The sequence below is a fragment of the Natator depressus genome, chromosome 3, assembly GCF_965152275.1.
Source record: "Natator depressus isolate rNatDep1 chromosome 3, rNatDep2.hap1, whole genome shotgun sequence".
In the NCBI taxonomy this organism is placed as follows: Eukaryota; Metazoa; Chordata; order Testudines; family Cheloniidae; genus Natator; species Natator depressus.
The window spans coordinates 780,092-794,610 of NC_134236.1; the positions used below are offsets into that span (position 1 = coordinate 780,092).

Consider the following 14,519-nt stretch of genomic DNA (forward strand, 5'->3'; position numbering starts at 1 on the left):
GCCCCCCACCCACCCCCGCTAACCCCCCCCGCCCCGCTCCCCTTCCCCCTCCTGCCCCCGGTAACCCCCTACCCACTTCCCTCCCCCCCCCCGCCAACCCCGCCCCGCCCCTGGTAACCCCCCCTTGCTTCCCCCCACCCCCGTCAACCCCGCCCCCGGTAACCTCGCTCCCCGCCCCCGCCCCCGCCCCGCTTCCGCCCCGGGCTGTGGGCGCGCCGATGACGTCACGGCGGCCGCCGTTTCCCCGAAGGGCCCCGCAGCTCCCAGCGTCCCCCGCGGCCGGAAGCGGAAGTGGGGCCGGAGCCACCGGCCGCTGCGAGCCGCGGAGCCCATGAGCGGCGGGGGCGGCGCGGCGGAGCCGGGGGCGGGGTCGGGCTGGAGCCGGACACGATGCCCCGCCGGAAGCAGCGACACCCGCAGCCCGTGAAAGGTGGGGGGGGTCGGGTCTCGTCGGGGGGGCGCGCGCGGGGGGACCGCGGGGTGGGGCGGCCCCGGGGGGGGCGTGGGGAGGCCCCGGGGGGGGCGCGGGGGCGGGGAGGCCCCGGGGGGGGCGTGGGGGCGGGAGGCCCCAAGGGGGGGGCACAGAGGGGCGAGGGGAGACCGCGGGGTGGGGCGGCCCCGGGGGGGGGGCGTGGGGAGGCCCTGGGGTGGGGCGCAGGGGGACGGGGAGACCGCGAGGGCGGGAGGCCCCGGGGGGGGGGAGCCGTGGGGAGACCCCGGAGTGGGGCACAGAGGGGCGAGGGGAGACCGCGGGGTGGGGCGGCCCCGGGGGGGGGCGTGGGGAGGCCCTGGGGTGGGGCGCAGGGGGGCGGGGAGGCCCCGGGGGGGGCGGGAGGCCCCAAGGGGGGGCACAGAGGGGTGAGGGGAGACCGCGGGGTGGGGTGGCCCCGGGGGGGGCGTGGGGAGGCCCTGGGGTGGGGCGCAGGGGTACGGGGAGACCGCGAGGGCGGGAGGCCCCGGGGGGGGGGGCGCGCGTGGGGAGGCCCCGGGGGGGGGGGAGCCGTGGGGAGACCCCGGAGTGGGGCACAGAGGGGCGAGGGGAGACCGCGGGGTGGGGAGGCCCCGGCGTGGGGAGACCGCGGGGGCGGGAGGCCCCGGGGGGGGAGAGGGCGGGGAGCAGCACGCAGCTGTTGGGGTCCATCCGTGGCTGTTGTCCCCTCTGGTCAGGGCCAGGAGCTGTGGCCGGCAGGGGGTGGCTGGCTCGGTCGTTGCCCGGCTCTGTCCGTTCTCTCGGGAACCCCGGGCCGGGCACCGGGCTGGCTGGGCCATTGGTCTGACCCAGCCTGGGTCCCGGGAACCGAGCGGAGGCTTCTCCCCGGGGGGGCGCTGGGGTGAGGTGGCATCAGAGCAGCCCCGGAGGCCGCGTCGGTGCCCCGGCTGCAACCTCCGTGAGCCAGGCGCAGCGCTGCCGGTCCGAGGGGGGAGGCCGGGACACGAGGCGCCAGGTGCTGCAGCGGACCCCAAGGATCCCGTTGTGCCCGGGGTGCCGTGTGTCCATAGCAGTAGGGCACTGGGAGGCGGCCCCCCATCTAGGCGGAGGCAGTCCCCAGACCCTCGCGCATTCAGCTTTGAGTCCTGTCCATTTCCCTTACACTGGGCCTTGGTCAGCTCTCCTCTCGCAGGAGGAGACCCTATTGGGTCTGTTAGGAAGCTCCCCTTAGGGACATCCCCACTCCCTTCTGAGGAGCGTGCGGCGACGATTCCCCTGGTCTGTACTCGCTCCAGCTCTCAGCAAGTTAGCATGAGCGTAGGTCACAGCCCAGCTGCAGGAGCATGGGCAGCGGCCGCAGAGGTACAGCTGAAACGTTCGGGCATGGACTTGGCACAGCCAGGCCATGCCGCTGCGGCCACACGGCTATTTATACTCTCACTAGCTCACTGAGAGCCTGAGCAAGGGAATCTCAGTCTTAGCTCATGGTGCAGCCATAGCCTGGGATAGAGCTCTTGGGGGGTATCGGGGGTGGGAGGGGGGAATAGGTTGGCAGCTCCCCAGCCCTGGTAGAGGAGCTGTGTGAGCGGTTCCTTTCCGGCAGCAGAATCTCTGATTTCTTAGCAGGTGGGGAGTAGCCAGCGGGGAAGCTGTTCTTCCTCCCCTCTCAGTGAAATGTACAAGGCAGATGGCTCCAGGCTCCTCTGGCAGGGGGATGAGCAGGAAAGGGTGTGTGGAATGGCAGAACCCAACATCTGACCTGAGCACCAATGGGCTTTGGTGGAATAACTTGCATGGGCAGGGTGCTGTCCTGGGAGTCAGTCTGTGCTCTGCCATGGGCTCCCTGTGTGGCCCTGGGCCAGTTGCTTTGGGTTTCAGTTCCCCACCAGCACCAAGGGAGCGAGAGGGTGAAGGCTGGAAAGCTGGCGTGGCTCAGGGGCCGCAGACATTGGGCTAGGTCAGGACTGCAGATAGACCAGTTGCCGTGCAGTGGGGCGAAAGCTGCACATCCCGGGGCTCACACAAGCTAGCACACTCTCTCTCCCACCACCCAGCTGTGCTCAGCGTCCCCTGGACTACACTGGCAACTCCCTGGCGCAGTGAAACCTAATCTGGTCACCTGAGTCTCCCGGCAGCGTTGCGGCTTGTCTGCAGAGGTGTAAGGCTTTGGGATGCGGGGACAGATCTTGCCAAGTTCCCCACCCTGTTGGGACCAGCAACGCTAGTTGTCTGTAGGTGGTCACGGTGCTGGCTAGGCCCTTAGCTGTCGCTGGCTGCCGGAGTGCGGGGGTGTGCCTGGACCTTTTACTTGCAGTGCTTCTGCCCTGCAGAGTGGCCTGAGGGCATTGGTGAGCTCCACCCTGCAGGCCTGGCTGGGTCCTCTACCGGCTATCAGTGCTTCTCCAGTCCCCTCGGGTATAATTTTCTCTTCACGCAGGAAGCGGGTGTGAAGTCCCTGCTGCATGGGGAAAGGGAGGTGCCTGCATTTGTTTCACTCTGCTGCCCCAGTCTTCCCTTGTCTTGCCTAGTTCCCCTGCGTGCCGTGGGAGCTCTGATCCGTGACGCTGAAGGCAGCCTGAGCAGGGGCATCGGGACTGAGGGTTTCACCTTTTTCTCCATGCTGTAGGATGGGAGGCTTGGAGGGCACTTCACATGCAGCTGGTAGCATGTGGAGGACTCTCCCTGGAGCCACTGCCGAAGCCACGGCTCCCCATGTGGCTGGGCCCAGCTGCCTGGGCCCTGCCCGGGCTCCCAGATACTAGCAGTAACGTCTCTTTCCCGTGCCTCCCTTGGTTGCACGGCAGCAAAGAAGAGAGCTGGGCACTCAAGTCCTCAGCCTGTGATAGCGCATTTCCTTGTGCCCCAGCAGTAACTGGCTGGCGCTCCGTGTGTTGCAGTGGACACTGAAGACACTCTCGAGGAGACGCCAGGAGGGGGCCTGGTGCTGCAGAGTGACCTGCTGCTGGGCCAGGACCTGGAGTTTGAGGACAGCAACGACAGGATCATGGGCTTTGAGAAAGACTCGGAAGGTTTGTCTATGGGCTGCGTGTTTTCCAGAGGGACCCTGTAGGCCTGCAGTGAAAGGGGAGCTTGCTTCATTGGAGCTAGGTGAGGGTAGCTCTCCGCTAGACCCGAGTGCAGGGCCTGCACTCAGGAGGAGGGGGTGGCTGGCGAGCCAGCTGGCCTGCGCTCTCTGCTGGGCACTGGGAGGCTGGTAGTCCAGGCAGCAGCAGCTGTTGCTAATTGAGGGAGGAAAGAGGGGAGGCAGTTGGTCCTGGGGACCTGGCACAGGCCCCTCCCTGCAGTCACCTCCATCCCAAGCAGGATGGGGAGCCTCTGTGGTGCCCAACGGCTGCTGCTAGGGCTTCTGGGGGAGCGGGAGCTGTGCAGTTCTGTCCCCAGAGCCCCCTGGGGCCATAAGGGAGCACTACTCGCAGGACCCAGCACCCCTACGTGTGTCCCCTGAGGCTCTGGGTGGGGAGAGGCTGGGCAGGGCATGTGCCTCACCCACCCTTGGCTACATCGACTTTTATCTGCCCTCGCGCTGCCCAGGTGCCTGATTAGCTGTGACCCTGGGACCCACGTGGAGGCAGGGCTGGTGCTTGCCTAGGTCGGGTGAGAGGGGGATGGGGTGGCTCTGACCCCTCGCTCTGGGCTCTTGTACTGTCATGTGGTGGGGGCTTCACTCCCTCGGAGGTGGCCCAGGTTCCTGTGGGACACGTGCACGACCGCTGAGCTCTGTGCAGAGGAAAGGCAGGGTCTGTGATGGTGCCTTCCGAGCGAGGCAGGGCCCAGGAGCAGGCCTGCTTTCTTCCTTATGAAACGGGCTGGGTGGGGGGCTGAGCTGCCTGGCCTCTGGGAGGGGCTTTGTTCGTCACTGTAAAAAGCACAGGCAAGTCGAGAGAGAGAGAGAGAGACCGCGAGAGCACGTGGACGAAGTCAAGATATGAAAGCACTACGGTCGCCTGGGTGCCCTTCATGCACATGGGTTGCGATGGCCCATAACTAGGGATGGCGTCACATGCTACCTGTCGCTGCAAGACCGTGGCGAGTTCGCCAGGCAGGGCTGTGGGGAAATAGGTCTGAGGCTGCTGCAAGTCCTGTGCCGGGTGGCGGAGCCAGGAGTGTGCTGGCGGAGGCAGCCTGGATGGACAGACCCCAAAGATCTGGATTCCCTTCCTGCCCTGGGGCTGCGGGCAGTGACCTTCAGTGTATGTGCTGCGCTCCTGTGCTGACCAGGGTTGGCCACACAGCTATGTCAGTGCAGCAAACCCAGCACCGATCAGCCAGGAGCCTGCCTGTGCCCCGGATCCCTGTCTGTAAAATGGGGGGTGAACGAATGCTTGCTGGGCTCCAGAACTCCAGGGATAAGTAACACACACAAGCCCGGGAGCAGTCAGTCATTCCGTGTCTGGATGGTGTGCAGTAAATGAGGCCGCGGCTCATGTGCTGAATTAGGAGGATAAACAGAAATATTGAACAGTTGCCTCATTCCTTGTCCATTCATTCTGTGCACTGAATGAGAGACAGTCCCTTGGTAAACAGCACATGCTTCTGTAGCTGCAGACTACTGTCATGCATGCGCTCGGGGGCAGTCAGGTGTCCAGGCAGTTCCAGCTCTGTACTTTCAATGGATCAAGCCCTAGGCACATCACAGACCAAATTTGTCTATGAACCACCCCAAGAGCTGTGCTCTTCTGTGCCAGTGCAGATCAGAGTGCGGGAACAGCGTGGCAGAGCATTTGCAGTGGAGGGGACCTGGCCAAGGAACAAAATTCCAGAAGAGATCAGGGGAATGTGACCTCCAGTCATCTAGGAAATGTGCCAAGCCTTCCTCTGTCAGAAAGCCTGTCCACCACAGGTGGAACACCCTCCTCTCTTCCCGCCCGCGCCCAACTCCCCCAGACCTGCCCCAAGCAGAGTCCTGGCCCTGAAAAGAGAATCCCTGAGAGTGCAGCTGGAGCTGTTGAGCTGGCGTGGAAGATGCTCAGCGGGTGCGATGCGTGGCTGTATAAAACCCTTAGAAGATAGATGGATTGCTGGCTTCTCAGAGCTGTACCTCCCAGCTACGCATTTGTGATGTACGTTTTAAATGAAGTCATGTCTATGCACCAAGCAGAACTCCCTGGTCCTGGCATCCTCGCAGGGCCATGCCAGGCGTCAGTGGGATCCTGCAGCAACAGGTGTCCTTTCAACGTCATCTGTCTCTAACACCACCAAATGCAAGGCTGTCTGTCTACCAGCACAGAGCGTCATCCTGCTCACGAGCCAGAGGAGCTTCCCGGAAAGCAGGGACTCAGGAAATGACTTGTGGGCCAGCTGATCGTCGGCTCCCAGGGCCACCTTGCAGTGAAGAGGCTAACGTGATCCTTGGATGTGTGAGCCGGCAGGTGGCATTACCTCTGTATGTGGCATTAGTGAAAACGTCACTGGACGCTGCGCCCACACTGCAGACAGGATATTGATGAGTTGGAAGGAATTCAGTGAAGAGCCACAAGAATGATCTGAGATCTGGAAAGCCTGCTTTGCAGCCAGAGACTGAAGAAGCTCAGTTTATTTAGCTCAACCAAGGGAAAGTGAAGAGGTGACTAGAGCATGATCTAAAAGCACCTCTCTGGGGAAGAGATTCTCCTAGCAGATGGCTCTTCAGTCTGGCAGACAAAGGCAGGAGGAGAGCCAGTGGCTGGGAGCTGAAACTGGAGAAATTCAGCTTGGAAATAAGGTGCAGATGTTTCTCCAGCCCTGGGACAAGTTAGAAGATTGGGCACACTTGTTTTTTGAAGATCTGCTCTGGCTCAGCCAGCAGTTCTGGGCTTGATGCAGGAGTCCCTGGAGGAGGGTCTATGACTTGTTCTACAGATGATCACACTCGATGGTTGCAATGGCCTTCAATCTCTGAGCTCCAATCAGCAGAGTAATGTTGCTGGAGGAGTCTCCATTACCCCAGCAGTGAAGATCGATGCAGAGACGTCATTTAGGCAGGTGACCATAAGAGGCAGTGTCCCTGTGGCGGGGCCCTTGGCTGGCAGCCAGGATGTCTTCCTGCCTCTGTCAATGACCTGTGGCAAGTTCCGCACTCTGTGCCTCCATGCCCCTATCTGCAGACCAGATAGCGGCCCTGACCTGTGCAGAGCACTCCAAGGTCTCTGGGGGCAACGTGCAATGATGCTACAAAGGTTTCTGGGGGTTAGTGGCGCAGAGGCTGGGTCGTGTGCTCAGCTGGGTGTGCTGATAGGGCTTGCACTGGATGCCCGTCTGACTGCTGGCCCCGCCCTGCCATGCAATTCTGTCTCCTCCTGGTGTTCGCTAGCCCTCTGGCCGAGGCTCAGCAGGTGTCATTGCCAAGCACTACGTGGGCTCCCAGTGCAGTGGGTGAGAAGAGAGCTTGGCAGCGTGGCACTGGGACAAGGGCTGGGCCCTCCCTACTAAACAGTGCAGGAGCCTTGGCAGGTTCCCCAGAGCTGGTCACACTGGGGCCTGCTCTAACCAGAGCTGTCCCTCAGCCTCCCCTGGGCAGATCCCTCGAGCTCCGCTGCTGTGCGAGTGGGCCTGCTCTCCCCCCTGCGCCTGGACCCACAGCAGTTCGCATGTAGGTCCCTGCAGCACAGGGGCTCTCTCTGGGATAGTCGCAGAGGATGCAGAGCTCTCTTGGTGGAAGGGACCATTGTGATCCTCTACTCTGACCTCCTGCATCATGCAGGCCAGAGAACCCGCCCAGTGATTCCTGCCTTGGGTTCAACTTCCAGAAGAGCTGGAGTGGCACTTGTAGACCTACGCCAAGCCTTGGCCTAAAAGCGTCAAGGGCTGGAGAATCCACCGCAGCCAGTTGTTCCCGTGGAGCGTCCCGCTGGGAGCACGTGGTCAGTTAGAGGTCAGAGTAGATACCCAAGTCCTGTTCTGACTCTCTGATCTCAGGATAGTCCCCCGAGCTGTAACTCTCTGTCCCTGGATGCAGGATTGTACGTTTGGCTGGGTTAGTGAGCCCAGCTTCTCAAGCAATTCCAATTGCTCAGTATGTTTGCCCTGCCCCCATCGTTTAGCGACCTACTTTGACTCCTGAGCCAGGGTGGGCATTGTCCTTGAAGATAGCCCCTCTTCGTATTATTCATTTGTGTTCTCATCGTGCCGAGGAGCGTAGCTAGGGACCAGGCTCCTATTGTGCTCGGGGCTGTACAGCCAGAACACCCTGTCCCAAAGCGCTGGCTACCTAAGACGGGGGTGGGCAAACTTTTTGGCCCAAGGGCCACATCGGGGTTGTGAAACAGTATGGAGGGCCGGGTAGGGAAGGCTGTGCCTCCCCAAACAGCCTTGTCCCTGCCCCCTATCCGCCCCCTCCCACTTCCTGCCCCCTGACCGCCCCCCTCAGAACCTCCGACCCATCCAACCCCCCCTTGCTCCTCACTCCTTGTCCCTTGACCACCCCCTCCTGGGACCCCCTGCCCCTAACTGCCCCCCTGGGACCCCACCCCCTATCCAACCCCCCCCCCCCCGTTTCCTGTACCCTGACTGCCCCAACCCCTATCCACACCCTAGCCCCCTGACAAGACCCCTGACCCATCCATCTACCCACCCCCTATCCAACCCCCCCCCCCCCCGGCTCCCTGTCTCCTGACTGCGTCCTGTTCCCCCCCCCCCCGAACTGCCACTGCATCCAACCGCCCCCTGTCCCCGACTGCCCCCTGGGACCTCCTGTCCAATATCCAACCCCCACCTCCCCCCACCCCCCTTACCATGCCGCTCAGAGTGGCAGAACAGACTTACTGGAAAGCCTGGGAGGTGGGCAGGCGCAAGCCGCACTGCCCGCATGGTGGCGTGGCTCCAGGGAAGGGGCCGGGGTCTAGCCTCCCCGGCCGGGAGCTCAGGAGCTGGGCAGGACGGTCCTGTGGGCTGGATGTGGCCCGCGGGCCATAGTTTGCCCACTCTGGCCTAAGACAAGAAGTGGACACAGACGACGGTGGGGGTACAAGGGAACAGTACAACTGTATTGGTCAGCATGATGGCCAGTGGGCTGAGTTTTCACAGGCCTCAGAGCAAAGCGGGTGCCGAAGGAGGGTAATGAGTTTAGTGGAACTTTTCAGGGACCTCCCCAAGTGAGAGGCAGCCAGGGAGAAAACACTGGGGTGCTTGTTTAAAATGTAACAAGTGGGTGCTAGTGGTTGATCAGCTGCAGGAGTTGACCTTTGGCTGCGAGTGAGAGAGAGATTGCTTGTCTTTGCTTTCTCGGCTCTGCACAGATGGTTTGGTGCGGTAGAGAAGGGGGAGCCAGTGGAGGGATTCAGAGAGCGTCATGGTCAGAGGGCGCCAGACTAGGACAGAGATCTTTGCAGCAGAATTCTGAATGGATCTGAGTGGGACAAGGTTGCCTTTGCAAGGCCAGAGGGCAGGATGTTGTAGTAACTAAGATGTGAGCCTGGCGGAAGGTTTTAGTTGGGCGGATGGACAGATTAGGCTGGATCTGAGAGCTGTTGTGCAGAAAGAATCTGCAAGATTTAGACACAGCCTGCAAGTGAGGGCCTAGAATGAGGTCCGAGTGGAAGACGATGCTCAGGTGACGGGCCTGATTGACAGCTGGATGGTGGAGGTGTCTTCAGCGATCCAGAAAGGAGGTGGCAGGGCAGATGACGTGGGGAAGATGAGGAAGCTCTGTTTTAGCCATGTTGCACTTTATCTGATGGCTACGCATCCACGAGGAGATGTCAGCAAAAGAAGCCGAGGTGTAGTTTGGCAGAAGGAGACAGGTGTGGAGTAGCAGTAGATCTGTGAGCCGTCACAATGGAGATGGTAGTTGAATGTGTGTTTGCAGATGAGATGACCCAGAGATAAGGTGTGCAGGGAGAAGAGAAGGGGACCAAGCACAGACCCCTGTGGAACCCCCCCAGAAAGAGAAGATTCCCCAAAGGATGTGCTGAATGAGCACATGGAGCAGTAGGAGAGCCAGGAGAGGACAGTCATGGAAACCAAGGCAAGACACGGCTTCAAGCAGAAGAGCATGGTCAGCGGTATGAAAGGCAGCTAACAGCTCAAGGAGGGCGAGGATGGAGTGCTGGTTCTGAGGTTTGGCTAGGGAGAGGTCATCAGAGATTTCAGCAAGAGCAGTTTCAGTGGAGAGTAAGGGATGGAAGCAAGGTCAGAGGGCCTCGGATGGAGTTGAGGAGAGGAACTCCAGACTGATATTATAGAAAGTGAACATAACGGCCATACTGGGTCAGAGCAATAGTGGCCAGTGACAGATGCTCCAGAGGGAATGAACGGAACAGAGCAGTTATCGAGTGATCTATCCCCTGTCATCCAGTCCCAGTTAAAGGGTTAGGGACACTACTTCTGGTGGAATTCTGTGACAAAAAATTAAAAATTCTGCATGCAATATTTTAAAATTCTGCATATTTTATTTGTCAAAAAACACAATATAACAAATGACCAAAATAATTGAAACTGATTTCAAAATACCTGTCAGCAAGTATGTCTGTAACAATACTGACAACACAAAAGATTCAGGAAATGTTTTTTGACAAATAGATTCCTTACTAGGCATATTAATACAGACCTTTGAATAATAACTCATTTAAACTACAACACAGAACCGTATTTCTCGCACCCCTCAGAAGCAGTGCAAAGGCTGGGGGGAGTCAGGGGTAATGGAAGAGCTGAGAGAGAGAGAAGTAATTGCTGGGCAGGAGCCTGGGAGTGAACCTGGAGGGTTGTTAGGTGTGGGTGGGAGAAGTATGGAACAGGGTTTGTTGTTGTTGTTTTTTGGCAGGGTTGGGGGATGTTGTTAGGGAGCTTCCCCATGCAGACCCTGGCTGACCCCTAACCTCTCCCATTCAGTCAGGCACATCTGCCCCAGTCCCCAGGTGTCCCTGCACCTCTGCTCAGCCGTGTCCCCCCCCCCCCCCATCCCCAGGTGTCCCTGCACCCCCACTCCCATTCTGTCCCTGGCTCAATGCTGTCACTTCACTGGTTCATGTGCCCTGCTCTGGTCGTCGTCCTCACATCCTGTCTCCTCACCTGGCTCTGCAGGCAGAGCACTATAAGAAGGCAGCCGCTGCCCCCTCCCTCTCTGCGGCTCGTTGCTCCAGCCTGGAGCCAGCTGCCTTTTCTTCTGGTGCCCCAGCACCCCCTGGTGGGCAAAAGGTGAAACTGCAGCACCTCCCCTGCTGAATCTGTTTTCAGGGGTGGGGGGAGACTTGGGGAATCTGCAGGGGACATGAATCATAGAAGATAAGGGTTCGGCTTTGTTAGAGCAGCAGTGCTGTCTGGGAAGATGCCATTTCCGTGAGCCCACTGCTGCAAAGCTCGCTGGCCCAGTGTGTGTCCATGGGCTGCTCCAGCCTCTCTCAGGGCCTGGAGGGCAGCTGTCTCCATCTGGCTCCTGCTCTGGTGGCCACTGGATGCAAGCCTGGAGCGCCCTTGGCCCAGGCTGCCAGTTTAACAGCATATAGCCCATTGGCATTGCCCCTGGCTGCCATCTGTCCAGCTGGGGCACTGCAGGGACGATTCTCTCAGCTCAGCTGCCTGGCTTTGGCCGTGCCCTTGCCATGGGGTGACCCTGCTGGGTGGGCGATCAGTGCAGGTACAGCCAGCCCCCTTGCCAGCTCTCATGCTGGTTTAATGGCCTCTTAGAGGGCCTGGCCAGCAGGTGTAGAGGGAACCAGTGCAGTTGCACAGAGTGTGGGGGGTCCTGCATGGGCAGGCCCAGCTGTTGGGAACTGGTGTCTGCTGGGCTGTCATGTGCAAATGCCTCCGTGGCCTGGTGGGTGGGCCCTGCCCCAAGGGGAGGGGCTCATGAATGGCTATTCCTGGTTGTGGGGGGGGCTCCTGCAGTGGGGCCAGTGCCATTCAACAAATTCATAAAGGATGTGGGGGGAAAAGGTGTAAACACTGAGGTGGCAAAGTCCAAAGCAGACTGCGAAGAGCTACAAAGGGGTCTCACAAAACTGGGTGACTGGGCAGCGAAATGGCAGGTGAAATTCAATGTCGCTCAATGCAAAGTAATGCACATTGGAAAACATAATCCCAACTCTTCATATACAGTGATGGAGTCTAAATTAGCTGTTACCACTAAAGAAAGAGATCTTGGAGTCACTGTGGATAGTTCTCTGAAAACATCCCCTCAATGTGCAGCAGCAGTCAAAACGGCAAAGAGAACATAGGAACCATTAGGAGAGGGCTGGATAGTAAGAAAATATCATGTTGCCTCTATATAAATCCCTGGTACGCCCACAGCTTGAGTGCTGTGTGCAGACGTGGTCGCCGTATACCAAAAAAGAGATATTGGAATGGGAAAAGGTACAGAAAAGAGCAACAAAAATGATGAGGGGTCTGGAACGGCTGCTGCATGAGGAGAGATTAACAAGACTGGGACTTTTCAGCTTGGAAAAGAGGAGACTAAGGGGGGATCTGAGAGAGGTCTATAAAAGCACGACAGGTGTGGAGAAAGTAAATATGGACGTGTTATTTTTGCCTTCTCATAACACAAGAACCAGGGGCCACCAATAAAATGAATAGTCAGCAGGTTTAAAACGAACAGGAGGAAGTGTTTCTCCACACAACGCAGCCAACCTGGGGATGCTGTGACGGCCAAGACTATAACGGGTCAAAAAGAACGAGATAAGTTCCTGGAGGACAGGTCCATCAATGGCTATTAGCCAATGGGGTCAGGACACAACCCCACACTCTGGGTGTCCCCTAGCCTCTGGCTGCCAAATGCTGGGACTGATGACAGGGTCTGGCTCACATGAAAATGGTTGTTCTATTCATTCCCTCTGGGGCACTTGGCACCGGCCGCTGGCAGAAGACAGGACCCTGGGCTAGCTGGCCCACGGGGCTGACCCGGCCTGGCCGTTCTTATGTCTAGCCCAGAGGGGAGGGGCTTGTGGGTGGCTGCTGGGGGTGTCTGTTCAGGCCTGTGGGGCCTCTGGGCTGACTGCTCCCCTCTCCCTGCGGTATTTGCAGTGGACTCCCTGGTGGGGAAGATCACCATCCCGGCCTACTCGCTGAGTGACGATGACTACTCCTCCAGCTACCGGCAGCTGAGCGTGGAGAGTGACCCCGAGGAGGGGCGGGAGCCTGGCCCCCCAGCCTCGCCTTGCCCTCAGTGCGGCCTGCAGCTGGCCGTGCACTTGGGGCAGAGCTGCCCCCGGTGTGCGGGGGCCGAGGGCCAGCGTGTGGTCTACTCCTGCCAGCTCTGCCCCTTCGCCTCCCACTACTCCAGCCACCTCAAGCGCCACCTGAAGACCCACAACGGCGAGAAGCCTTTCCAGTGCCCGCACTGTGACTATGCCTCGGCCCAGCTGGTGAACCTGACCCGGCACAAGCGCACGCACACGGGCGAGAGGCCCTACCGCTGCCAGGCCTGCAGCTTCGCGTGCAGCAGCCTGGGCAACCTGCGGCGCCACGAGCGCATCCACAGCCAGGATCAGCCCTTCCGGTGCGGCGCCTGCGAGTACCGCTGCACCCAGAGCCGCAGCCTCACACGCCACATGCTGCGCCATCGCCAGGCCGAAGAGGCGCCCAGCTGCCAGGACAAGGCCCAAGGTAGGGGGGCCGGAGCAGGCAGCTCCAGGGTGGGGCTGCAGGGCCCTGCCGAGAAGCCCGACTCCAGCCCCTCCGGGACCTGGTGTGGTCACGAGCCTCCAGGGAGGCTCTGTGGGATCTGGGGGGAGCGGAGCTGTCTCTGGCCAAGTCTCAGGCCCAGCTCCGTTGGCCTGGCCTGGGAGCCCAGCCCGCTCCCCACACGCTGAGACCCAAACGCTCCGTCAAGCGGCCGGGGCACTTCCCCTCCTGGGCCCACTCCTACCCCACCTGGCACGCGCTCTGGGGAGGAGACTGTGCAATGCCTTCGTCCCCAGAGCGCCGTTCGTGATTTCCGTGGCCAGCAGCCGGGGGAGCAGGGAGCGTTGAGGGAGGAGCATTGGAACCGGGGGCTGCCCTTCCCCCCTTGAGTTGTTCTGTGGGGGAGCGGGCGGGGAGGCGCAGTGCATGGGGAAGGGAGGAGGGGGCTGGACACGGCGGGGGGGTCCCCGCCCCCAGTCTCACAGGTGCCCTCTGCCTGTCCTGCAGAGCCGCTGCTGCCGGAGCCGAGCCTGCGCGCGAGCGGTGCGGGCAGCCCCCTCCCGCCGGGCTGCGCCCGCCTGCGGACCGATGAGGCGGACGCCCTGCCGGAGCTGCTCTTCCCCTTCACCTGCCGCACGTGCGGGCTGGTGCTGGCCGACGGCTTGGCGCAGGACGAGAGCCTGGCCGAGCAGGTCTGCAGCCGCTGCAGCCTGGCCGTGCTGAGCGGCAGCCCCCCCGCGAGCGGCCCCAAGGGCTTCTCCTGCAGCCTGTGCCCCTTCGCCACCCGCTACCCCAACCACCTGGCCCGCCACATGAAGACGCACAGCGGCGAGAAGCCCTTCCCCTGCCCCCTCTGCCCCTACGCCTCCGCCCACCTGGACAACCTCAAGCGGCACCAGCGGGTGCACACGGGCGAGCGGCCCTACAAGTGCCCGCTCTGCGCCTACGCCTGCGGCAACCTGGCCAACCTCAAGCGGCACGGCCGCACCCACTCGGGCGACAAGCCCTTCCGCTGCGGCCTCTGCAGCTACCGCTGCAACCAGAGCATGAACCTCAAGCGGCACATGCTGCGCCACACGGGCGAGAAGCCCTTCCGCTGCCGGCTCTGCGCCTACACCACCGGCCACTGGGACAACTACAAGCGCCACCAGAAGGTGCATGGCCCCCCGGCCGCCGGCTGGGCCGGCCCCCCGGCCGCCGCCCCCCGGCTGGCCCCGCCGCCCCCCGCCGCCCCCCTGCCCTAGGCCCGACGGGCTGCTCCGGGGGGCGGGGTGGCCCCTGCCAGCCCAACCGCCTGGGGGCACGGCCTTGCGGGGCCTGTCCCTTCCTAGGGGACCTGGGGAGGAGCAAGTGCCTGGCCTTAGGGGGCTGTAGTGCTGGGTGGGGGTTGGCCAGCCATGGGGGCAGGGCCCAGCAGTGCTGCAGATTCCCCCCCCCCCCAATGCAGGCTGGGCCTGGCCCGGGTGGGAAGCAGGAATTCAGACCCATTGCTGCCCGGTAACCTAGGCTGGGGCCAGGAAGCCCCTCACCCCAGCTG

The 14,519-nt window shown here is 61.4% G+C and overlaps 1 protein-coding gene across 1 annotated transcript; it reads left to right on the forward strand.

Moving 5' to 3' along the window:
- The first annotated feature begins 301 nt into the window (after positions 1 to 301).
- ZNF513 (zinc finger protein 513) lies at positions 302 to 14,226 on the forward strand. Its single transcript, XM_074946896.1, has 4 exons — positions 302 to 430; positions 3,328 to 3,459; positions 12,383 to 12,964; positions 13,490 to 14,226. Exons 1-4 carry the CDS (start codon positions 391 to 393, stop codon positions 14,224 to 14,226), a joined length of 1,491 nt encoding a protein of 496 aa, XP_074802997.1. The 5' UTR covers positions 302 to 390.
- Positions 14,227 to 14,519: the final 293 nt, after the last annotated feature.